The following is a 26,044-nucleotide window of genomic DNA, read 5'->3' as shown; positions in this document are numbered from 1 at the left end:
GTTTCCAATGCAAATCATCTCGTTTCAAGAACATTCTCTGATCTAATGTCATTTTCCTTGATACCAGTGCAGTGATCTGACCCTTCTGCCTTCTGAAAAACAATGTCAAACAGTTGAAACTGCACTGGCATTTTATCACCCAATCATTTTCCACTGGTTTGGAGAAAAATATGTTTTTAAGACTCAATGAATTGCTGAGACGGACATTTTGCAACATAATGAGTTCAACATGACAGTTCTCTTATGCAAATCACTTTACTGAGTCGTCAGCCGTTTCTATCCAATTTGAAACAGGCTTCTTTGTCACTGATGATCACTGTTCAGCTTGAGCTTGGTGTCCTTGACCTTAAACTCCCCCAGGCATCCATCACAGGACTACAGATGAGTAAATGGACACAGCTATGGACAGCCTGGTTGATGTGTTTTGCTACTACTCTTCTAAAGAGGGCGACAATTTCCAGCTGAGCAGAGTGGAGCTCATTTCCTGTCTGTCTGTCTGTCTGTTCTTCCTGGTTGTCTGAGGAAACTGTGCATGACATTTACTTAAAGAGGCATTAACCAGTAGGAATTGCAACAACACTGATAGAACTTTTTTCTGGCACATTTATCCCACATAAACACTGCAGGGAATTCTTTCTTGAATGTTACTGTATACAGCAGAGCCAAATCAGTGTAAAATTCCAAAACAAAATTTCTCTCAACCAACCGGTTAAAATGTTATTTTTCTAAACAATTCCTCTTGGACAGTAAAAACTTGGACTTAGCTTCATCTGGATCCAAGAATCCTGATGTACAAAAGTGAACGATTTTTCTCATTCATTCATTCATTCAGACTGACTGAGGCTCCCTTTCATTCTCTTTATTAACACAAGTAGGTATTAATAAGCGCTGAGTTTGAACAGAAGCCTCCAGAAAGATCTAACACAATGTATGATGCTGACAAACTAAAAACTGAGCCGGCCTCTCTGGCTGAAGTCTGGAGACTTAGGCTTGTGATGAACTCTAAACACTCGCTTGTCTGTCTGTCTGTTTCGCATGTTCTGACAGACAAGCCAACACTGACACCAGGATGAAGAGACTGCACAATTAAAAGCATTGGTATTCTTTATTGTTTGTCCCAAAGAGATTTACAAGGCAACAAAAGGGACACAGACATTTACATTAAAAACAAGAGAAAACACGTATGTTGGCAATGGAAACCAAAGCCACAATCACAACTCTTGGTTATTATGCAGGCAGTGTGTGATAACCAGTGTGAGGTGCTATGAAACAGCACCATCTGGTGTCAACAAAACCACATCTTCAGATAGTGTCACACTTAATGGATGAGATGTGGTCCAAGTTTATCAAGGCAGGAACCAGAATCCAGTATCCAGTGATCCAATACATCACTCCTACTCATAAGACCTAGGTTATCTTCTAGATAATAATAAAAAAAAGTAGCAGATTTTGTTAGAAATTTGTGTCATCGTTCATTTTGAAAACTTTGTGTGACTTTTTTCCCCACTCACCAAATAGTGCAAAACTCATTTTGAAATGAAACTGTTCATTGTCCTTCTCTGTCCACATGGGGCTTCAGCGCCACCAGCACAAAGTTTCTGGGAGAGAAGTCGGGGTCGAAGAGAGGAACCAGCTGACTCTCCACACCTGCAGAGAGGAGAGGCACGAGTTAGAGCTGAAAACACACCGATTCGATCGACTGAACACATCATGAAGCACCCAGGTTGAGAAATTAACTCCAGCCACCAGCAAATTCCTGGTAAATCCTGGCTCTGGCGGGTAGGTAAGGGTGCGTTCAAACAAAGCATGTCTGGAGCGGTTTAACTGAACTCTGCAGCGTTTCCTCCTTCAGTTCAGTTTGTTCGTCCAGGTGAGAACAACGCCATTCAAACCTGGGCGGCACCAAATAACGGCACCGAGACACCTGAAAATACGAGTCTGTCCTTTTCCAAGAGAACTGCAGTGTGTTAGGAGTGGGAACAGAATCCAAACCAAGTACAGGAAGCAACCCCGAAAAGTATTATGTGCATGAGTGTAAGGAGACAACTTACTGGTTGTCCCTCGCTCTAGGCTCAAAACAAAAGGTGATCAAGCCTTTGAAATTGTGGCACCTAAACTATGGAACGCTCTTCCACTGGACTTAAGATCTGCGGTCTCTGTTGACACTTTTAAAAAGCAGCTGAAGACTCATCTGTTCAGACTGGCCTTTGTCTAGCCTCTTGTGTCTGTATTTCTGTGTGTTTTTATGTACTTTGTTTTTATGTTTTATTGTTTCTATTTTATTGTTTTTTATTGTTTTTATTGTGGTCTTATTTTAACTATTTTACTCCTGTGAAGCACTTTGTGACTTTGTTCTGTGAAAGGTGCTATATAAATAAACTTTACTTACTTACTTACTTACTTACAAGAATCATGTGACTTATGTTTACGAGCTCTGGTTCCCTTGTAATTTGGCAGTGTAAACAAACCTAAAAAAAAAAAACCCACAAAAATGCAGCAAAGTAAACTTTTCACCTATGGTCCAGACCAAAGAAAATGAACTGCAAGTCTGATCACACCCTTACTCTTCCCTACCAGCCACCTTGGAAGGCAACCATCAATCACTTATAGGTCCTAGTGAACAGAAGGAGAAGAGGAGCGCTACTTAGGTGTCTCTGGTATCTTCCACTGGTGCTCTTTGGTGACAGGGATTGAAGTCTTCAAAAATAAAAAAGGAGGTCCAAGGCACTCAAGTGGATAAAGTACTTATCAGAGTCTACAGAGGTCTTATAGGTCCTACTGCACTTCAAAAATCTAGTTGGTTAGACTGGTAAAACTGAATGGGGCTGTTGAGTTTTTGGATCCTGGTGGGCAAAAAATGTTAAGATTCCTGCCTTGAAAGCACCATGTTCATAACTGTTTTATTTAGCGGGAGCATTAGAAAAAGAAAGCATCAAATTTATAAACGTAGCATTGGACTTGAAATCAAAATTCTAGTATCATGACATCTCAAAACTGTAGTAATCCTGATACTAAAGCACAGTGTATCCTGTGAGAAATGGAGAAAATGTTAAATTCCTGTCATTGTTGTCCGTCGCCTCACCGTTCTCCTGCAGGTAGATCATCCTGTCCAGCAGCACCAGCGTCTCCACCAGCGGAGCCAGCAGCAGAGCCAGGCTGAAGTAGACCACCACCCTGCCCTGCTGCTGCAGCATGGCCTCCGCCCGCTCCGGGTCCAGGGGCAGACCGGCGGGCAGGCCGACCCGGGCCAGACCCAGACGGGCGTACCTGGGGGGGGGGAACATGGATGGAGGGAGAGGGACACATTAGTGGGGTCCATGGGTCTCCAGAAAAATGAGATTTGCTTGATTTCACTATTATGTCACTCACTAGCAGTTGGAAGAAGCATTAGGGCTGCAGCTATTGACTGTTTTTATTCATTTCAAATAATCTATAATCAAGAACATACTATTATTCAACATTTCAGTGTAACAAAATTTATTGAAAAAATCTACATGTCTTCAGGGGCGTGGCTCTGTTGCTGACCCTGTGTCTCACCACAGTCTGTTTTAATGTTTGAGGGTGTTTTTCTTTAGCGTTGTTTTACTGGCTGTTTCATAGCTTATGTCATTGTTTCATTGTTTTGTTGTTTTACTTTCTCAACTTCACTGATGTGATGTGTTTGTTTTATTGATGTGATTTGTTTTTATTCATGTGATGTACGTGGATGTGATGTTGTGTTTTAATTGGTGAGACCGAAAATTTGTTTTCCTGCCTTGGCGGGACAATAAAGTTCTATTCTATTCACTTTTTTGACCAATGAACAAAAGATCCAAAGAGTGGAATCTGTCAGCTAAATATAATAGCTCAAATAACCAAGTATCAAAAGGTGCAATTAGTAAGAATTTACTGTCCCACAGCACAAAATGACCATAATCTATCTGCTGGGGTTTGACAGGGTTGTTGACGAATAATAATAATTAAATGATTATTTTGTCAGATGCCCCCGCCCCTTTTCAAAACCTTTTCCAGGCCTGGAAAGCAAATTTTCAAACTCCATAACCTTGCATACTTTTCTAGGCTTTTTGTCCCAATTCCTGCACTTTTCCAGACCTGGAAATGATCAAATATATTTTCCATATATTTCCAGACTTGACAGACCTGTAAAAGTCTGAAAGCGAGTCACTCACTCTGTAAAAGGCAGTAAGTGGGCTTTCTTTATGGTCTGGATTCCTGCCCTGCGCAGCTCCGGCCTCGCTCCCCTTACAATCGTCTCCAGCGTTGCCCGGTAACAGTGTATCCTAAGCAACCCGCTCTCCTCCCTCAGCCTCCGTATGTAGTCCTCCATGGCATGACACGCCCCCTCTCGCGCCTTATAGGACAGCTGGTGTCCCGGCAACCCCCGTACCCAGGAGCTCATCGGGTAGCCAAACTCCGAGGGAACCGTTATGCGGTCTGGCGTCGGCGGAACGGGAGGTTCTACCAGTCCGGGTGGGGAGGGGTTTTCTTTGGTGGTGATTTTCATGTAGCAGCAGGCCACGGAGGTGATGCCGCGTACATGCGGGCAGCTGACAAAGTGGCGGAGGAGGGTGGCGCTGAGGTCACCGCAGGCGTGGAGACCGGTCAGGAAGAAGTCTGGAAAGCCTGGTTGGCCGTCTTCCGCAGGGCAAACACCCTCCTGACAGACAGGCTGGACACACGGGCAACAGTTTTTGGGTGATGACGACTCCTTTCCAGACTCATTCTTGCTGGACTGGTGCTGCGCTGCCGATTCAAAGTCCGGTGAGGGATTTACTGTCCGGAGAGCATCGGAGTCTGTGGAACCAGCCTGCAGCGCGTAAGGTTCTCCCTGCTGCCCAGAACCCCGCAGCCTCTTCTTACTGGGTCCAGTCCCTTCGCTAACACATTCAGCACTGCTGAGCTGCTTGATGAAGACCTCCCATGATGCCTTGGGGTTTACCCAACCGGCCACATGGCGAGGAGAAGGTCCAGATACTGAGAGCTGAGAGGAGCTATTCTGGAAAGAAGAAAAAACAACAAAAATCAATCACAATTCGCAGGGTACAATATGCAGGGTCTGAAATTAATATCTGCCAAATACCAAATGTTGGTACAATTTGTCGTTGTCCCGCTACACTGGCCGATAACTTTTGAAAGCCTTGGTTATATTGAGGTCTGTTGCACTTCATGATGAATTACAAACTTGATCCATTGTATTAAGTGAGTGAGCAAGTTTTAAATTAACACACAGCACTTGATTCTATACACAGAATAGCACTGAAAACAGGCATTTCTATGAAAAAATGTACAAAAGCAAAAAAAAATCATTTCTGACACTGGTGGTAAGTAAACGCTAATAACAAAAAGAAACAAAAACTGTCATGAAAACTTGAAGTGTCTTAGGAGGGACCTTGGTTAGAGCTCAGTAGGCTAGACTTCTAAAAATCCTGCACCTTCACTTTAATGTTAGGCCTTTAGGAACCTTTCAGGGATGAAATATATGGTTTAGGAAAGTGATTTTGACAACTTCCAGGTCTTTGAAAACAAACTTTTGCGCTACAATATGTTCTATGTTCAGCAAAGCACTGACCTTTTTCTGCTTTTCCTTCTCCAAGGTCCATAGTAACTGTCCATCAAACTTGGACGCCATAGCAACCAATGCGTGATCAGCCTCAATTCCCGTGACAGAAAGTCCAAGGCCAAATGACAGGAAACGAGTCAGATGGCCCTGTTGGAGCAAATGAGAGGAGACTGCAGATGTAGCCATTGTAGAAGTCCCAATGTTTACTGTATGCTTGCTGAGTTACTGCTGCTTTTTGGCTAAATGCTCCTCTGAATGTTATTTTTTTCAAAGGTTGCAAGGAATTGTCTTCTAACTAGCTGGTTGAGAGCCAACAGACTTTTCCTTTCCATTACTTGGTTCTACTGTAATAATATAAAAGAAACCAACTGTGTGCAGTATCCATGCAGGATAGATGCACCATAAACACAAGGAAGAGTACTTCTAATATGGCATTTACAGCTGTATACTGAAGTAGATGAGTGTTAAATACAAGGCTATGAGACTACATGCCAAAAATAAGGAGGCACAGCAGGCTTGGGCCAAAATGTAATATTGTGATGGTGTCCCGCCAAAATATTGCGATACACAGTATTATTGCCGGGGGTGGCCGTTTTTCCTGTGTTTTCTTTTTTTGTGCTTTATTTCTTCTAAATTACATCAAATTTCAAGGCTAATAATAATAATTATTATTGTTGTTATTATTATTATTATTAATAGCCTAGACATTTGATCTTACTATTCAAGCATTGGAGGAAATAATGCCCATTTGGTATAATTTGCTCATTCCTGCTATTTCCAGGAAAACTGATTGTGGAAAAGGAACCCACTTGAAATAAAATTAAAAAAAATTCACTACAATGATAATTATTTTAGTTTTTTTACTATCCTACCACTAGCAGATTATAGGTTCATAAGTTAAAAATATGGTATATTCAATACAGCAGAAAATATTGTGATATTCTCGAGTATCGGCCCAAGTCTAAGGCACAGATGATTTCGACCTCAATATCTTGAAACAGCACAGTCGAACAACGATACCTGTCCAGATCCCACATCCACCACAGTCCTGCAGTCAGTCTGGTCACAAAGTTGTTTTACCAACTGGGAATAAAAATGGCAGATTTAGAACATTATTAAATACAGATGAACAAGTCCACCACACCACTAAAAACCTTCTTAATGTGGTTCAATTTGAAAAGCAGCGACCGTAGCAAATGAACAATCCTGTACCGTGCCCAGCTTGCGAATCTCGTGCTGTTTCTTGGGTTTGACGTGTTTCCTGAAGATGTGCCCCAGCAGCGAGCTCTGACTCTGGTTATCCAGGAACTCCTCGGGCTTCACCGCGCCTTCTTCCCCGCTGCGCTCCCGCCGGCTCGCTCGGGGAAACGCCAACCCGTGCGCTGCGGTGCGGAAAGCCAAGAGGGAAAGAGGCCAAACCGCCGGATATCTGTGAGGACAAGATATCTATGGTTAAGTTTTATTGTGAAGGCCAAGGACACTAAATTGAATTCTAATCCGATTACCGGAATCCAGAGGTGGGGACTCTGGACAATTTTAATTGCTTCAGACCTGACTTGATGCATGAAGAGAAGACTTGAGACTTGACTTGACTTGGGTTATGGTGACTTGGGACTTGACTCTGACTTGAAAAGGTTTCTAAAGTCTTGACTTGAGATCTTGTGTTTGTGTAAATGACTTAGATTGAAAGTGATGAGATTTGTTCCAGCAGACGACTGAATTTAAATTCTGTTTTCTGAATTTGTATGGAATGATTGAATTTATTGAAGTTGAAACTGATTATAGAAATCAAACTCATGATGCTCTTACCAAGTTTTTATCCTATTAAAACCATATTGCATTGAAAAGTCCTAGATATTTAAATTGATACTGGACTCTTGATTTGTTCTGACTTGACTTGCTGTTCTACATTTAGACTTGAGACTTGACTGGAGACTTGTGCCTCAAGACTTGAGACTGACTTGGGACTCGAGCAAAGTTGACTTGGTCACACCTCTGCCGGAATCTAATCAGACTACCAGGCAAGATCACATCCTCATGTTTTTAGCATCTCTACATTGGTAGCCTGTTTATTTCAGAATTAACTTTAGTGATCACATTTAAGGCAGAGATGGGTCTGGCACCAAGTTAATATTATAGATCTTTTAACCCCTTATGAACCAGATCGCAGCCTAAGGTCGTCGGGCAGGTTCCTGTTAGATGAAATTTTATTGTTTTGACCTCCTTTTATCGTTTACTTTTGTTTCTTGTCTTGCATTTATACTTCTCCCCAAGCTTTCATTGCTTTTGCTACTGATTTTTTTCTGCTTTTATTTGTTTTTACTCATTTGTAAAGCTCTTTGTAAGGGAGTTTTTGAAAGTGCTTCATAAAAAACCCCAGTACCTTCTGTCCCGCTGTGTAGCATCCAATAACAGGTCTGCGATCTGCGGATACGACAGGTCGCGCAGCACCGGCTGCCAGCTGATGGGTAAAGTGTCCCACAGATCTTCAGTGAAGAACTCCTGTAGGGGAACAACACAGAAACAATCCTAAAACTACAAGTCGATGGGACATGAAGATGCTACAACCCATTGTTCTCTAACCATGTCCCATAGAGAGCCATGTGTGTAGAGGTTCTTCATTCCTTTCAATGCCTTTAAACGGTGGTTCTCAACTCAAAAAATTTCATAGTATGATTATCTTGACCAAAAACAACACAAATAAAATAGCAGCATCTACAATAAAGTCAAATGCATCTCAAATAAAGTGCTACTGGTCTGCATCCACTTAAACTCAGTCAGCAAAATGAACATAACAATGTATTACAGGGGTTCTAACAGTTATAGTTTTGTACCGCGATATATAGTAATACCGATTATTGTCCCATCCCTACTCTCAACCCAAAAATATACAGGTTGGAAAAAGCTGCATACACATGGCTCTCTAAGGAACCTGGTTGGAATCCACTGCTTATAACCAGGCTAAAAATAATGGCTCAATGCAATTCTTCTTTCCTGAATCCCTGCCTGGATCAAAATCTTACTAACATTACAGTTGCCCTGACGCAACAGCGCAGTCAAGTAGCTTGTAGCCTATTCTTAAAACACAAGAAAACAACAAAACCCTCTCTATCAACCTGTAACCTGTAAAACTTCAGTTACGTACAATTATGTAGGAGTCGGATATGTGCTTGTAATTAGACAGAAAGGTGGTGAGTTTTTCCGCCAGCTTCCTCTGCTGCTCTGCTGAAAGGCTTGGTGTAAACATCTCGACATCTTGTTGTTGATAGCTTCACTGGATGAGACTGGAAAGTTAGATATGCTAACATGTAACGCTGTTACTACGTTATCTTTTGCTGCCAGGACGATTGTGTCTAGAAAACCTAGATAAATATCTGATCATATGCAATTGTAGGGCGAGCACGAGTTAGAAAAATCAACGTTAACCCCCTGCTTCTCACATTTTAGCCCTGCTCAATTTGGCTGCGTTTAGCTGCTAGCTAGCTAGTAACTTTCACGTGTAGGATGTTGATGCCTTCAAGTGCTCCTCGTAAGCTCCTACATTTCAGCTTCCGCGTCGTAAATACAACTTGTCTCACATTCAAGTGCTTTTGGATGGACATAATAACAAAATGGACCCTGTAACAAAAATATCTTTGGTAGCTGTTCTTTCATTTTAGAAATCAAGCAGCGGGAGAATGAAGTGAAAAAAAGTGCATTGGGCATGTAATTTAGGTTTTAAGTCACTTATGTGGCAATACGCTACTTTCGCCATCAAATGTTGTCACAGATACCATGGCCTCCGTCCCCAAAACGCCAAGTCGGGTATCAGAAACCTCCGACTATCCCAGTCGTATTATATTTACCAGTTTGTTTAATCGTTACTGTGCCCCAAATTGGTAATTTCTGCCCGCACGGGAAGGCAGCATCTGTTCTGAAGCCCTTACGACGTTTGCCCCGGAAGTTGAGAGTTTGTGACCAAGAAAACAGACGCATGGAGTTCTGTTACAGGTCTGATTTTATATTTCAGTTTAAGTTATTTTCAGACGGATTTCCTAATGGGGAATGTATCGGTGTTAGCCAAACTATATTCACAAAAACGTTAAGCCGAATTTGTTAAATTATAATACTCAGCCATCAACAATATTAGCATAGCACACTTCAGATAGCGTTAGCGAGCTAATTAGCTAACGTTAGCCAGTTAGAATTAACGTCAAAGCTAGTTAACGGTAATGTCATAAATAAAAGTCAGACCTAATGTTAGGTTTTAAATTAAAAGATAATTAGAAGGTTCCAGCTGCGTATTTTTTATCTTGCCGGTACATTGTCACTGTTCAGCTAGCTTGTTAGCCAAATTTACAGTAACGTCTGTTGTTCTTCAGCTAACGTATATCACATAAGTCTATTCTGCTGTATGTTATTCTATTCTATTCTGTTCTGTTCTGTTCTATTCTATTCTGCTCTGTTCTGTTATATTGTGTAACTCAGTTCTAACCATAGACAAGATTTGTTGACATTTGCTTTTTGATTGCCTTGCAGGTGATGCAGTCCAACTGTTCCTGCTGATGACAAATTCAAATTGGACTAAAAAGGCTGTACAGTTGCTGAGGCAGTCAAAACAAGCGGATCTACATGGACATTTTTGTTTGATAGTGCTTTGATTGAACATTGCATGTGGCCTGAGCTGGAGGGCCATAACCATGTCGGGCATCATGATCAATTTAGGCCCTTCTGATGAGAGCACACTAAAGAAAGTTCCATCAGAAAATGGAAATAATAGACACAAACAGTTTCTTAAGAAGAGGCGATTCTTGGAGCGAAGGGGCTACCTGAAAGGAAAACAGAACAAACACAACCACAAAAAGGGACAGTCCAAACAGGGGCACAGTCACCGCGACCAAACTCCTTGGCAAAATGGAGCGAAGCATCCGCCGCCTCCCACTGCCACACACAACAGAAATCCACCTCATGCACCCAGCAGAACCGGTGCTACGAACTCCGGCTCCAAGCCCTCAGCATCCACCAACAGCTCTGCATCCCTGACTGTCACTGTGTCCAACGCAGGCAACCTCGAACGGTCACACAAACCGATCATCGCAAAATCAACCACCAGCACCACCACCGGCTCCTCAGTATCAAACAGCCATAAACCCACTGCCGCTCTCCCTAGTGGTTCAAAATCAGTCGGAAACCCCACTAAGTACCTTGCTATCGACTGTGAGATGGTGGGCACCGGCCCCAAAGGGCGCGTCAGTCAGCTGGCACGCTGCAGTATAGTGTCGTATGAAGGAGACGTGGTGTACGACAAGTTCATCAAGCCCTGTGTGCCTGTTACCGACTACCGCACCCGCTGGAGCGGCATCCGCTGGAGCGACCTGGTGAAGGCCACGCCGTACACTGAGGCCAGGAAGGAGGTGAGGAACGGCAGGACGGGGGCGTTTGTACCTGCAGAAATGATTTGATTATACTGTCGTGTTTGTTGTCTTATTTACCTTGTCTGTCACATTTATTACCTCCACTGACAGTGACCAACATCACATTACAAACTGTCAGTAATAAGAGAGCAAGGGTCAAAGACAACACCCTGACAATAGATGCAACAGATATCCTTGAATGATCATGAAGGATAGATAGAGAAATCAGAAGCAGCAGAGAGAAAAGTTGAAGGTGATATTTTTTTTCATCACACCAGTCAGAAACATTTGGGGCACGTTCAATTGCCCCATAACGTAGCAAACAGGAAGTAACAGAAGGAAATGCAGTGCGTTGAATGCAAGGAGGCTTGTTTGCAATGTTAGCATTCCTCATCAGAAGAACAGATCCTGCTATCTGCAAGCTGATGGAGAATGAGGAGCAATAATAATGCTAAAATGCCGTTTTTCTGGTTAATCAAAATGACAGTAAAGACACACCTCTCCTACATCCTGACTAGTGTCTTCTAAAGGAAATCAATAGAGTCAAACTCAAAATACTAAGGCACCACTTTAATTTGCCTGGTCAAAATCAAAATAAATGGAGACTGAGGTGACTAAAAAATTTGGGTCTTATTTTAATTTTGGAGCACAGGACAACATCGACGACAACTGACTACATTTACATGGACAGCGATAATCTGACTATTAGCCTTATTCTAAATAAGACAATATTCTGATTTCCATTCATATTCCTGTTTACATGCTGCGGAGCAAAGTCTGATTAACAGGACAAAGGAGAATCACTGGAGACACGGACAGTTTAAGAGTTTGTTGAAAACTTCATGGTATCCATTTCCCTCAAAATCCTGAGCATGGGGACAGTTTCTGCCTCACCACAAAAATGCTGGGACTTATTTTCTCTGCAGTCAGTCGTCTTTTTCGTCTGTAAACAAGTTCACAACCTCTGGAAGGCAGAGCGAGCGTCGTTAAGCAGATGGATTGGATTCAGGTGTTTACAGTCTAAAATGCCCTTCAATAATTTAATCTAAAATCAGAATACTCCACGTGTCTTAATGCGATTCTGCTTACTCCAACTATGACCTTATTTGGGTTAAAGTAATCTGCTGTTTACATGGCAGTTTCTTATTCAGATTATTGTCTTAATTGATTTGATATCGGATTATTGCTGTCCATGTAAACGTAGTCATGAATGATAGATAAGTGCTAGATAGAGAAATAAGAAGCAGCAGAGAGAAAAGTTGGAGAAACATCTGAAAAAGTGATTTGAGAATGATCTCAGCCAATCACAAGTCAGATCAAAATGAGGCTCAGGTGTGCAGCAGGTGAATCGGGACCTGTTTGTTCTATTTTGCCTTTTTAAAACACTGATCTGTTTGAAGTTTTTCAATATGTAAGGGGACTTTAAAAGCTTCTGCAAGTCATCTCCGTCATCACAGATCTAAAATTACCAGATCTCCATATGTAAAAGCTACAGTATGATTTATTATCTCAAGAGAAATTAAGTTTGCAAGGCCAGTACCGAAAGTTGTGTGCATCGTATCCAAAAGTGGACTGTTTCTGCAGACATGCTGTTACGTAATGTCTCTCTTTCCACTAGTGCTTACTTGTAACCTTGTTTCTATTTTTGTTTGTCTTGAATGTGACACACTTTGTAAACTTTGTTTTGCTACAGTTGTTAACATACAACACATTAGGGTTAGACCGATATATGGGTTTGCTGATATTGGCCTGTTATTATATATTAATATCGGATATCAGCCAGTCATGTTGTCCACTGCCGATATGATGGAGGTTCCTCCTGACCACAGCTACAGAGAAACAGTCTTTTACACTTGCAGTGCAATTTTATTTTCTTTGCACAATATATTTATATTTCAGAGTTTCCCTACCATTGACTAGGTGTGGTGGGACACTCTGCCTTAAAGAGCTGCTGACACTAAAATCATTTCATCAGTCTGGGTTTCAGTGGAGAGTTTTAGTGTCCCGTGATGCTCTAAATGCTGTTTCAGAGGCTTTTCCACCCTGACAAGAAGAAAAATCTGAGGGATAATTTTTTTTGCCTTAAAATTATCAAATTTAAAAATAAATTGGAATATCGGCACAGATATTGGCTCTCGGCCACATGAGTCTAAAAATACTGGTGTTGGCCTTCAAAACCCCATAATGGTGGAACACTATAACACATTCACTAGTCAACAACATTCAATTAAACTGGTCAGTCTAGTAATGCGATCTCGGTGAGTAAAGTGCTGATCTGTCGGTAGATACTGAGGCTGCTGGTGGGGAAGGTGGTGATTGGCCACGCCGTCCACAACGACTTCAAGGTCCTGGGCTACGTCCACCCCGCCGCCCTGACCAGAGACACCTCCCGCATCCCGCTGCTCAACCAGAAGGCCGGCTTCCCCCAGACAGAGTGCGCCTCGCTGAAGAGACTCACCAAGGCCATATTCAACCGGGACATCCAGGTAGGAGAAACATATCTGGCACTTAAATTATTGGATAATGAAAATACACAGCAGGGCATGGGAAAATTATACAGACAAACGATTCTAATACTTCCATTTTTACATAATTCTAAAACAATACCTCTTTTGCTGCCTTTGGTGAGCAAAAGTATGTTTCATGTTAGAAAAGGTCAAATTATTTTTTGTATCATTTCTACATGACATCTATTCTAGATAGAAGCAGACCGCACTCGATTGATTTCCTGAGTGCAAATGCTCTTAAACAAAAAGAGGATTGGTTTTCATTGTAAGAATCCAACATTTTGAAACTTCAAGACTTTTAAAACAGTGGTTGACAACAACAACAACAAGAATATGTAGGTTTTCCTTCCAACCAATCACTACAGCAGCTGATTTCACTAATTAGCACAGCTCCAATCAGAAAAGAGGGACTAATAATTGAAATCAGCTGGTGTAGTGTTTGGTTGGAATGAAAACCTGCAGACTCTTGGGCCTCAGTGGGACGTAGTTGAGAACCGCTGCCTTAAAATGATATCCGTACCAAAATTGGAACAGTACTGATAGTGATCAATTTCCGATACCCAGTGCTAAGACTGATGATACAAAATATTAGTTATTCACTTATTGTGCACATATTGCCCAGTGGTTCTCAGTTGCCATCGAGGCCAAAGCGTCTGCAGCGCCGTATTTGCGATGGAATACTAACATACTAAACATGCTACATGTGTCATAGAGTTACTTGTTGCATGTAGCGTGTATAGTGAGTCGTATCCCGTTCCGAACACGGCCCAGGTTTTCCCAAACGCTACGATACAACTGATTTCACTGATGAACACACTTTGAACCAGAGAGGGAGGAGGTGATCAGTGGAGTCAGCTGCTGAAAACCTGCACACACTTGAGTCATGATTGCACATGGACAAGGACCGATGTTATGGCTGAAAAATGTTATCAGGATTCCCCCCACTCCTGGAAAACCTGGATAAGTCATTATATTTTCCAGGCCTGGAGAAGTTATGGAACATAATAAAAGGGAGAAAAGTTGTGGAAAAATCATACAATTTTATTTGTGAAGTCGAGGATATTTTTCTTGAATACTGTCAAATGTCACAAAAAGCTGTCTGGCTCTCTGTTGGAGGAAAATATTGTTGGCTGCTGACTGATTTTTGTTGACAAGAGTTAAACTAGTATTATAATCCTTGATTGTAAAGTGGAAAAAGAAAAGTTAAAGTTAGTGTAATTGATGGTTACAATGTAATTCAGTTTCATTCAAATATGGTTATGGAAATTTGAAAAGGGGTCATGGAGAAGTCATGGAAAAGCTTTGGAATTTCCTCAGTGAAATGATGTGGGAACCCTGTGTTATGTTGACCTGACGATTTAAAAATGACACCTCCATGTTGATGAGTCATTTCTCCTTTTGTGTCCTCAGACTGGGAAGAAGGGCCACTCTTCTGTGGAGGACGCCAAAGCCACCATGGAGCTGTACAGAGTGGTGGAGGCGGAGTGGGAGAGGAGTTTAGCCTCCAAATCGCAGGCCAGTTAGTGCCGGTTTCAGAGAGACAACGTGGTAATAAACTGCAAGATGATACGGACATTCGGTGTGGCAGGCGGGTTACATGGTTTCGCGGTGTCTTATTGGTTAGAGAGACTGCCTGCTAACTGAGAGGTTACAGGTTTTTGTCTTGTTGAACCCCGACCTGCTCACTCACTGTAAGTCGCTCTGCATAAGAGCGTCAGCAAATTGGCTGACATTTAAAACTGTAATGTCACCATGGGAGAAGAATATTACTCCAGGGTTGCTACACAGGTCTGGAACTGTATGGAAAAAATAATTTGGTGACTTCCAGGTCTTGATGAATTTGGAAATTGCACAAAAAAGTTTGGAAAAGTATGGAAAAATACTTAAGACTAAACATTTTCTGTGGTTTTAGATCCCTGCCATCTCACTTATTTGTTGCTATGAAGAATAATCTTCATCTATAATAGGTTGATATGGCAGAGTTAGTGGGGGCAAGATCTTCAAATCAAATCAGGAAATGAAGGTCTGGAAAAAGTGTGTGAATTTTGAAATTGAATCTGTGTAGGAACCCTGTTACTCCCAGAAGTAACTGTCGGGTCAGACTGTGAGCCTCAGTTTTAAAACAGTTGTCTTCTATCTCAGGGTTTGCATTATATTCAGATGGTGCTCCTGCCACAAGGGGGCAGTCATGTTTTCCCTCAAGCGATATAAGTATAGTATACTTATATACAGTATATACTTATAACTATACTAGTACTTCATTGAAACTGGGATGAATGATATGCGGTCTGTCTAGAGACATTTCTCTAGACAGCTCCTGTTTTATATGGGAAAGACATTTTAAACATTGACCCATAATTTGCATGTTTACTATTTAGCAAAATAGATTTTTTTTTTTAATGTAACAAGGTCTAAATCGATTTTAACCATGATCTCATACATGAAAGAAATTGCTTTTAAAAGGGTAAAATGATTAATTTCACACAAGTGATAAGAGAGAGGTTTCACAAGGCTTCATGTGTGTTTTGTCAATCAATGTCAATCAAATCAGCAGCTCAACAGTTAGCAGGCTAATAAAGAAATTCTGGATCTGACACCTGTATTGCTACTTGAGGAGCTAAATTATTCATTACCTATCAATGCAGACTTTGTGATAGCATGTCATTTCCTTGTCATGCACATGAAAAATTGTGACAAGATGCTCTTGATTTTTTTCCATTTTGAACAATGAATTTCTTTGTTGTTGTAATAGCATCATAATTAATACCTTTCTCCATACATTTATCATAATCTCTTCTCACAGATCTCAGTAAAATTGCTACTCTCAGTAAGGGCTGACAACACCACTGTCCAGTTATCTGAGCCTGTTTCCAGTTACTGTATTTTGGAATATGGAGACACTTATTTATATTTACTGAGTATCAGTTCATGCCAGTTCTATCTATATCTATGCAATCTCAATGAAGTTCAGTTGTCAAAATGTAAAAGTGGTACATGTAGCATTTTAACATCAATAAATCATTACCACATTCATTTTGTGGCATTAGTATAATTACTGTAAACAAAAGAGACCGTCGGCTAGAAGACATTTGTTTACATTGTGTGTTTACATTGGATTTGGAAGGAAATCTGCTGGATTGCTTTATGGCACAAAACAGGAAGCATTTTACTTTGCAAGCAATGCACAACTTTATTCCAGTCCACTTTATTCCATCTTCACGTTAGTTTATCTGCTCAAGGGCTGCTGTAGGCTCTGATCTGTCTTGATCTTTGAAACAAATGGAGCGATGCCAGGGAGGAGGAGGAGGAGGAGAGGGGGAGGAGGAGGAGGAGGAGGAGGAGGAGAGGGGGAGGAGGAGGAGGAGGGGGGGGCAGCAGCACCAACCCTCTTTCTGTCAGGAAGCAGCAGGGTTTATGGGAACTGTCCTAATTGTGAGAAACAAAATGCTACACATAGCGCTTCCAAAAGAAAAATCTAGAAAGTCCAAAAGTCAGATTAGTTGACTGATTACTTGAGCATTGTTGTGGATGTTGCTTTCTGCCAGCACAAATACTGCCTTCTGAATCTCTTAAGATATGAATATGTAAAACTAGCAAGGCCCGTGATCAGGGTAGGAAACTTTTTGGGGAACTCTTTTTGTCCAGCAGCCACAGTGGTTGTACGTCCCAAAATTTCACTTTCACAATCCTACCAGCCAAATAGATGGACAGAAAAGAGTAGGAACCAGGACTTGGCTGGCGTTCATTTCCCATCCTGCCCCTCTCCATACAGCACATACATCATCTACCTGCTGTGCAAACCCTTTTGCTCCCCTTACAGTAGACACCGACTGCCGGAAACGTCTTGCAAGCCGCTGTAAACACGCCGCTCTCCCACTGTTCCACTTACTGTATCCTCTGGCAGTGTTTGTCCTTAAAGGTGAGCGAATCAGCAGTATTTCCCCGCTGTGGATTCAACACCAGCACATTAATTATACAGCTTGCCATCCTTCCTGGAAAAAGCCACACCAGACACCGCTGCCGGGACAGTGAAGCTGATTAAAGAGGAGAAGAAACTCCACACAGGACAGGCAGCGTTCCTCCACTAACACTAACAATCACTCACCGGTTCTTCACAGATACTTTCTGACTTTGGATCAGGTCTGTTAGGAAGTTGCTCTAGTGTCAAGAACTGTGGTTTCTCTTTTAAGGAGGTGCCAGTCTGTGACTCAAGCTTGCGAGTGACTAGTTTGCACCTGTACTGACTGGTTTGCACTCGAGAAAAGTGATGAATCGGGCCCTCGCTGCCTAATATTTTCCGATGGAGCAAGTATGAAGCGGTGTATTTGCGCTCTAAGGAAAAGTCCTGTGATGTTGGATATTTGTCTCAGGTGCGTAGATTCAAAACTCCTAGACAAAAATAATCCAGCAAGAACTCGCACACTGATATAAAAGGAAAAAAAATACCGAAGGCCAACTGATGCAAAAATACACTGACATTTCATTACATAAGGTACAAAGTGACAAAACAAAAAGTGAATGTTACAGTCATAGATCATAATCAATTCATGAAAGTGCACTTAGGTTTTTGCACTTTTTTTTTTTGCAAACTTTATCAGTGTGCAGGTTTTTGCTGGATTCTTAAAGTATTGATGATACCAAGCCAGAAATCATCTGCATGCATGTCCATATAGAAATTATAGCAGTGCATATACTTAACCAGATTAGGCGTCTTTGTCCAGTTCGCAGAGAGCCACATACTCTCCCATAATACCTTGCATAGAAATTCTCAGTCAGCTGCAGACTTCAGTGAAATCCGTCTATGTGCCTGACTCAGCATGATCACCACAGAGCTCGTCTCTGTTCTGCCAGCACCAGTCAGAGTTTACCTGTTAGTCTACTGACCAGGCAGGCAGCTGAAAACCACAGCATCACACACAGGGTGCCAGAGCTTCTGATGGTCAAATTGAGAACTTTGCACCTCTGTTCATTCCTCTTAAAGCTGTTGAGAAAAAAAAAAAAACCCAAACTATTTTTGCCACATCTTAAAGTGGCAATCTGCTCTTTCAAGATCCTCTTTTCCTCATCACTGTGGTGTCTCTGCACTGCACTTCCCAGAGATCACCTGTCAATCAAACAGTGTGTGGGCGGAGCTTGGATTTCCTGTTGATGCAGTTTGAGTTTCTCTTTTCTTTGTCTGTTCAGCCGTGGTGGCTATCACTGCTCATGCTAACTACCCAGTTCTTCTTTTTCTATTTATTCCAAACAATCTTGAAATGTAAAACGCATCACTTCCTGTGCGGCAGAGGATTTTTCCCAGGACACCGGGTGTTTAGAACAGAGGACGTAAAAGCTTTCATGAACTCTATAGGTTGAATGACTATTGTGTTACATCAATAGCAAAATGAACATTTATTTATATGAAAATGTCACAGATTATAAGTTACTAACGTGATGAGGAGCCTTTCTGCCGAGTCAGCTTACTGTCATCTCCTCGTCTGGCAGCCTGTCCCAGTCTCCTCCCTGCACCATGTTGACCGTCTCGCTCTCTGCCTAGATGTCAAATTCCTCCACAGGCTGCCACTCAGTCATGACCGTCAGCTGAGCTTCACCCCTCCCATCCCCACCCATCCCCTCCCATCCCCTCCCATCCCCTCCTCACCCCAAGGCCTCTCGCTCAGCGCTCCCACCGCTCTACACCCATTCTAGACGCTTTCGGGCTGCTGCTGGTGGGCCTTTAAAGCGGCGTGAAGTAATCTGTGACCGTTATGGACCTCTATTGGCGACCAGTAGGAATTGCAACCAGATCATTATAACTTTCCTCCTCCTAGCACAGCCCTCTCCACCCCTCCTGTCCCCTTGATGTACGGTGGCCTGTAAGTGACGCAAACAATGTTTTACAATGTAGAGGAGTCAGCTAGCTAATTAGAGCAGAGATCCAACAGGAACGTCTATTGAAGAGGTAATATATCACCATGCTAAATACAGAAATAATAATAATGCTTTGTCGTTTGCTTTCTTGGCTTGAGAACGAGGCTTTTTAGCCTTCATGGCTGACTCACTCAATTGTGGCACCATCCTCCATCTCTGATCGAGTCATTGGTGTTGATCAATAACCCTACCAACCCCTATAAATATGTATATTATGGTCATTTTGTGCTATAGAGCAGTAAAAATCTTCCTTATTGCCCCTTTAAAATCTCTGCAGGTGGCCAGCATCCACCTGCTGTCCACAAGCGCTCAGCATTGCAGACGTGACTCTGTGACTCTGAACTCAGCGGCTGCTGGGTCAAAGTGCCTTTCCATCATAAGAAGTTCACATCCACCCTCAATAAGTCTACTGTAGGGTTCAACTGCAGAGTTTTGTGCCAGAATTTGAAAAAAATGTGAGACCTAATCCTACAAAATGATTGATAGCACAAAACTAAAACAAACTGTGGAGCTGGATGATAGCGCCAAGTCCTTGGTTGGTAAATTGCTAACATTTTTACAGCCTGGATCTTCTTCATGCAGATCAGGAACTTCAGGCAATGTCCCCCCCCCTAAATTTGGATCTATATCTTTTTGGAAATGACTGACTGAAACCTCATTAGTCATCCACATGGACTTCTTCAGTCAAGTTCTTGGTGACTTTTGAACTCTCTTTGGCCAGACAAGGTTGAGCAAAAACTATTACACAGAAACCCACACAGGTGATTTAATCCATTCCTTAGTCTAGATTATCCCATATTGTTTATCCCGCCTTGATCTCCCTGTGCATGGGCAATAATGTGAGTGATTTAATATAATGCACGGTTATTAGCTCCATAAGTGAAAGCCAGAGATTTAAATCCACAAGAGGCTTTGGATTTTCTTTTGTGGGTGTGTTGGGTTGCTGGGTTCAATGCTAAAAACAAGACTTTCCTCATATTCAGTGAAGAATGGAAATGAAACGAGAAACATCCTTTGTCTTACAGTTCCTTTTTGTAATTTGGTCCATTATTTTGCATTCTTCCACATGATTAACTTCAGTTTAGCAGATAAGATAGCACTTTGTGTAGTGAACCTGAAATCTTAACGGTCTAAATGTACTGTAAGCCTATTGTTCCTATATACAACACTTCCATGAGAGAACGCCTTTGCTCTCAGTAGGAAATACAATATGGATTTTATCGCCCCCTGGGTCACATCGAGAGATTTTGCAGATTACGCCTTTCCATACACACATCACACACACCGCACATATTAGTTATGGCACAGCATCAGACACACGTGCGTAATACGATTTTTATTACCCACTGTGTCGAGCCATCAGGAATTTGTCCATTTTGCAGATTACCAGTTTTCCTACACATATAGGCATAGAGGATGGATTTGAAGCAGCATGGTGTCAGAGCAGGAGAACACACTATACATCTGTTAGTGCCTGCTAGATCAAGTCATCAGTAACATGTAAACCTATCTTCAGTCTTTGACCTGCCTCACATTAACACAGTGATATACAGTCCTGCATGAGACCATCCCAGTACAACCATACTCTCTACTGTCAGATTTCTGAAGGACGGCATTTTGTAATTGCAGTAGAGAAAGGCTAGAGCCGGTAGAGCAGAATCAAACCTCTAATTGTTTTGGTTGAATTTGATAGTGGTGGGACTGGAAACTTTATTTTATTTTAGCTGGATCCTCTTCATGCAGATGATGAACTTCAGGCAATGTTTTCCCCCCAAAATTTGGATCTACCGTATACCCTTTTGGAAATTAACTCTTTCCTAACTGAAACGTCATCCATGTGGACTTCAGTGACTTTTGAACTCTCTTTGGTTTTTAGCAAAGACAAAGTTGAATATACACAATATTACACAGTAAACCACACATGATTTAATCCATTCCTTAGTTGTTTTATGCAAAAAAAAAAAATCCCATTTCCACAATTCTCTCCGTCTAATCGAAATAATTATTTCCGTCATGTTAACAGGATTATCATGGGGAGTTGTCAGTTTATCCAATCATGTAAACGGCTTAATCAGACTGGAATAGAATCAGAATAGTCGCATTGTTGAGCGCATGTAAACGGAGCCGTTTGGAAATTGTGCAATTTGCGGGCACAATGCGGGTGTAAATATTTTAGTGAATAGGATGCACTTTGCTCCCACAGTTGAGCAGCAATTTGCTCAAGCTATTTGCTCCCACAATGCAATCTTAGTGGATCAGGGCCTGAGCATCTTTGAGCAGGTAAATTCAAGGGGAGAGGTGGGGTGGGGGGTGGTGAGGTGGGGTGGGGGGTGGTGGGGTGGAGTGGGGTGGGGGGTTGGAAGTGTCTTTAAATGCCAATGGGTGGGGAGTTTTTGCTGCAAAACAGAAAGTGAGTTTTGAAAGGCAGAAATCTCAGTACATGGTCAGTAATTGAGTCATTGGTATTGATTAATAACCCTATTCATCCCCTGCAGATATATTATGGTCATTTTGTGTTATGGTGCAGAAAACTCTAACTTTCAAGTGATGAGGAAAGTGCAACTCATTCACTTTCATGGCCAAGATTCTCCAAGCTGGCCCGGGGATTCAAACCATCGGCCAATTGTTCATCTCAACTTTATACCAAGCAGTGGGTCTTGTGGTAGAAAGGTCATAAAGGCGTGGATCAACTTAAAATCTGTTGTAGCTTAACATTACCTAACTATTGTAAGAATTTACCCCAAAATCATTACTGTGTAAAAATAATCCATTCAGCTTGAGGTAGATGAAATCACTCCAAACATGTTAAAGCATTTCATCATAAAATGCATAGAACGAAAAATATAAGGGATCTGTGTTTTTGCTGATGGGGCATCTTCCCTGCTCTCTCTGCTGCATGCTGTCACATGTGGAGGCTTTTTAACGTTCAGCATCTCACCACCATGCCTGCGTTACCATCAGGACATGCTGAGCGTGCGTCAAGGAAGCCAACAGCACCGGGCTTGCATGTAGATACGTTTGTAATTTAACGCCCCAACTGTGAGTGGGAGCTAACTGTTTGAATTTTGCAGATTTAAGAAAAAAAATCAGAAATCATGCAATGTGACGTCAGTAAACTGCACACAGCTCGCTCATGTTTACCAACCGGCCGGTCTGTGATGCTTTATACCAAAAATACCAAAGAGATGAGAGAGGAAAACAGCAGTGAGATGAGACAGTTTGGATTTCATGCTCATAAGTTTCCATGCTTCACTTTCTGTGGGCAGAAGAGTGTCCACACCTGACGCCAGAATATCATTTGGGCCAATCAGGTGAATCTACAGCGTTTCAGTCAGTGAGGATGGGTCGATCTTCTCTGTTACAACCCCATGTTTTTGATTTAGGCTGATAAGACAGCTGAATTTTTACATAAAAATCTTGCTTGCAGTGCAGCTTTAATTGGAAATTTGCACTCTCATATGAATTTGCATCCAATAGTTGTACATTGAGGTATTTTGGTAGGGTGTTTATTTTCTAGAACAGATGCACAATGTACACTACATTACATTACAGTACAGTACAGGGTTGAATGGTGTCTGCTGGCATGCTTCACACCTTCAATCATTAATTCAATCCCAACTTCAGACTGAAGCCCACTCAGCTCTGCATCCTATTATTTGTTTTCCCACTTGATAATGTGGAAGCTGTATTGACTGAATGACAGATAATTGACAAATAATTAGCATATCCTTATTCCTAATTTGTTCGCCTCCCATCTCAGTCTTTCCTTCTCCCTCAGCAGGGGTTTTGAATTGCCAGGAAAGGGGGAAGGGTGTGTGTGTGCGTGTGTGTGTGTGTGTGTGTGTGTGTGTGTGTGTGTGTGTAGGAGGCGGGGGGGTTCAGTCTTTTAACACTGCCCTCATCCCAATTTCTCCTCTCTTCACCTTCCCTCGCCCTGGCAGACGGGACTCAGCTCTTCACCTTGTCCTCCTCTCTCGGGCTTCCCAGAGCTGACGGCTGCAGCATCGAGACATTATTGGGTGAAATTTTGGTCGGAAAATAGAAAATCAGACTTGCACCTGTCCGGAGGCTGCGGCGGGATTCAGAGAACTTCAGTGCAAACCGAGACTGAGAGTTGAGACTGATGAAGATGAAGTAAGTGCGGCAGATTTTTTATTAGCCTACAAGACTGTTTGAAGAACATTTGGAAAGAAACCTGATTGATAAACGAGCCTTATACCGTTCATCTCAAAGCTGTTGTTCATCCTGTTCTTGTTCACTCAGCTTGTATTTTCATATTCAGATTCTCCTTTTAACCATTTTTATGCATGCATCTGTTTTCTGGGTGAAACTCCATAAGCATGGCACCTGTTATTTCCTAATCGTTAACTAACATTTTTTGCAGAACGTTTATTCGTTTTGGTTTTTACATTTATTCTGTTTGAAATGCATTTTCTTCGTTGAAATTAGTCCTCAGTTTAATGTTGTTGTTTTTTTTCATATACACGATTGCATCTCACTCCTTGCATAAATCAATAGGCTGCGTGTCCAGATGTAATGTAACGGCGGCACCTGCTGCAGTATCACTGTGTGTTATCTCCGGAGGGATTTTTCTGTCTGTGAAAGCTGTCAATCTTAACATAGTAGTCCTATAATAAATCTCCTTAGAAAATTCTGGGTATATTATACTGATATAAGATATTTTTTAAATGCAGAAAAGGTGATTATGAACACTCTAGGAATATTATAGGAAAATTCTAGTGATACCATAGAAGGTAAAAACATAAATTAGCCTATAATAAAGTCAATGTGAACTCACATAAACGCAGTAGCCTATAAGCATCACAAACCCTATAAGTGCCTATAGGAATATTATAGGAGTATGAGAGTGATAGGTATTAAAAATGATCATAAAGCACAATTAAGTCACAAAATAAACTCACTATTGAGTACCATAGACACACTATAAGTCTCCATAGGAATATTATAGGAATATTATAGTGATACCATAGGAGATAAAATAAAGAATACCATAAAGCCCCTATAGGAATATTAAATGGATTTTTCATTATATCTGAAATGGCTGCAGAAGAAGTAGAAAATATGTGGATCATGGGATGTACAGGACAATACATGAAATATGTACAGTGTCTCTCTTCATCTGCTGTTTTGACACTGGCATGATGCGAAATGAGGGGCTTGACCTTCTGTAAAGATATTCAGATTGCCAAGACTGAAAATTGAATGTTTGGATGTTAAGGTGGAAAACACTGTGAGGTCCCATAATGCAAGTAAAACAGAGAATATCTATTTTTGTTATGTTTGGAAATACTAAAATAAAAATTTTAAGTAATGGTCATTCCTAAAATGAATATTTGCCCTTGATATCAGTCTTAATATCATCCAACAACCGATGAGCTTGAGGTTCAGATTAGCACTTTGTAAGTGTTTATTACCCATCCATGAAAGTATACCTGATCTAGAAAGGTGCGATCATATCTACAGTTCGTTTGCTTTGGTCTGAACCAGAGTGGAAAAGTTGACTTTGTTTAATTTTAGTATTTGGTTCGTTTAGGTTCACACTCAATTCGTGAACCAGGGTTTGGAAACAAAAGTCACATGACTCACAAGTCGCTTGTTTATTGGACAGAGTTTTGGTGACCTGTCATCAAAACAAATCCAGTTCCAGCCCCAGTAACTTTAGGCTAAGCATGATAGACTCTTCTGTGCTCTTTGACATAATTTACCTTCTCTCATGTTCATATCAGTTAAGAACACATGAAGAAAAACTGAATATTGCCTATCCATCTCCATATAGCCATAAACCCTTGCGTTTTGTGGTTGTTTCCTGTAGTTGGTTGGATTACGTTCTCACTCCTAAAGAGCCGCACTGCAGTTCTCTTGTTAGAGGACTGAGACTCGCATTTGCAGGCGTCTCTGTGCCATTATTTGGTGCCACCCACACTGGAATGGCATTATTCTCACCTGGACAAAGGAACCAAACTAAAGGAGGAAATGCTCCAGGCTCCTGCCTGGCACCTGTCAGCAAGTGGAACTGACAGTGGAACTATAAAAGTCTGAGTCAGATCTTTGTATTTGCCTGTGAGAGCCCCTACACCTGACATCTCGGTTCTTCAGGATGTACCCATCACTTGTTGGCTCCTAAGTTACCTGCAGGTTGAGCAATTGTGTAGGAACGACAGAAACCAAAGGGTTGGAGAAATGGGCTTAGAGACTAGAAGGTTTGAATCCCCAGAATGGATGGAAGATCTGTGTATGAGAAATGCTCTCCCTACAGCAAGAAACCCATAATAACCCAGAGGAGCTGCCCACTGGCTAACAGAAGAAGACCGGCTGTACTGGGCAGCTTCCAGATGTGAATGTGTGTAACTGTATGAATAAGGGTGCTGAATAACTGCATGCATCAGCAAACCTTCTGTGGATAAAGAAAGGTTAAAGATGCGGTCGGCCCCAAGTGGCAGCAGGAGGAAACTTTTGAAATTTTGCATTTTTGAAAGACTTCATTACCAAGAAATCATGTAACGCCATGTTCTTCAGTAAACTGCACACTCCTTCGATTTAAATCTATTTTTTTAGTGGCTGGTGCGGGTGAAGGTGGTGAAGAAACATTTTTACAACAGGATCAGCTGTAGTTGGTGAGTCCAAGTTTCTCTGGACAAGGCTCTGAATCATGT

At 41.7% G+C, this 26,044-nt stretch overlaps 2 protein-coding genes across 2 annotated transcripts; one reads left to right on the top strand and one right to left on the bottom strand.

The window, feature by feature from the left end:
• Nucleotides 1-1,105: 1,105 nt before the first annotated feature.
• Nucleotides 1,106-9,045, bottom strand: mettl25b (methyltransferase like 25B). Its single transcript, XM_071910136.2, has 8 exons — nucleotides 8,706-9,045; nucleotides 7,944-8,062; nucleotides 6,773-6,989; nucleotides 6,581-6,643; nucleotides 5,570-5,707; nucleotides 4,170-4,996; nucleotides 3,083-3,267; nucleotides 1,106-1,647 (listed from the first exon to the last, which is right to left on the bottom strand). Exons 1-8 carry the CDS (start codon nucleotides 8,805-8,807, stop codon nucleotides 1,547-1,549), a joined length of 1,752 nt encoding a protein of 583 aa, XP_071766237.2. The 5' UTR covers nucleotides 8,808-9,045; the 3' UTR covers nucleotides 1,106-1,546.
• A 451-nt stretch (nucleotides 9,046-9,496) lies between these two features.
• isg20l2 (interferon stimulated exonuclease gene 20-like 2) lies at nucleotides 9,497-16,482 on the top strand. The gene is made up of 4 exons (XM_071910137.2): nucleotides 9,497-9,550; nucleotides 10,079-10,953; nucleotides 13,239-13,439; nucleotides 14,871-16,482. The coding sequence occupies exons 2-4, from the start codon at nucleotides 10,240-10,242 to the stop codon at nucleotides 14,982-14,984; spliced, it is 1,029 nt and encodes a 342-aa protein (XP_071766238.1). The 5' UTR covers nucleotides 9,497-9,550; nucleotides 10,079-10,239; the 3' UTR covers nucleotides 14,985-16,482.
• Nucleotides 16,483-26,044: the final 9,562 nt, after the last annotated feature.

The sequence above is a fragment of the Centroberyx gerrardi genome, chromosome 12, assembly GCF_048128805.1.
Source record: "Centroberyx gerrardi isolate f3 chromosome 12, fCenGer3.hap1.cur.20231027, whole genome shotgun sequence".
Classification (NCBI taxonomy): Eukaryota; Metazoa; Chordata; class Actinopteri; order Beryciformes; family Berycidae; genus Centroberyx; species Centroberyx gerrardi.
The sequence above is the reverse complement of the archived record's forward strand: the minus strand, read 5'-3'. Positions and strand labels throughout refer to the sequence as shown.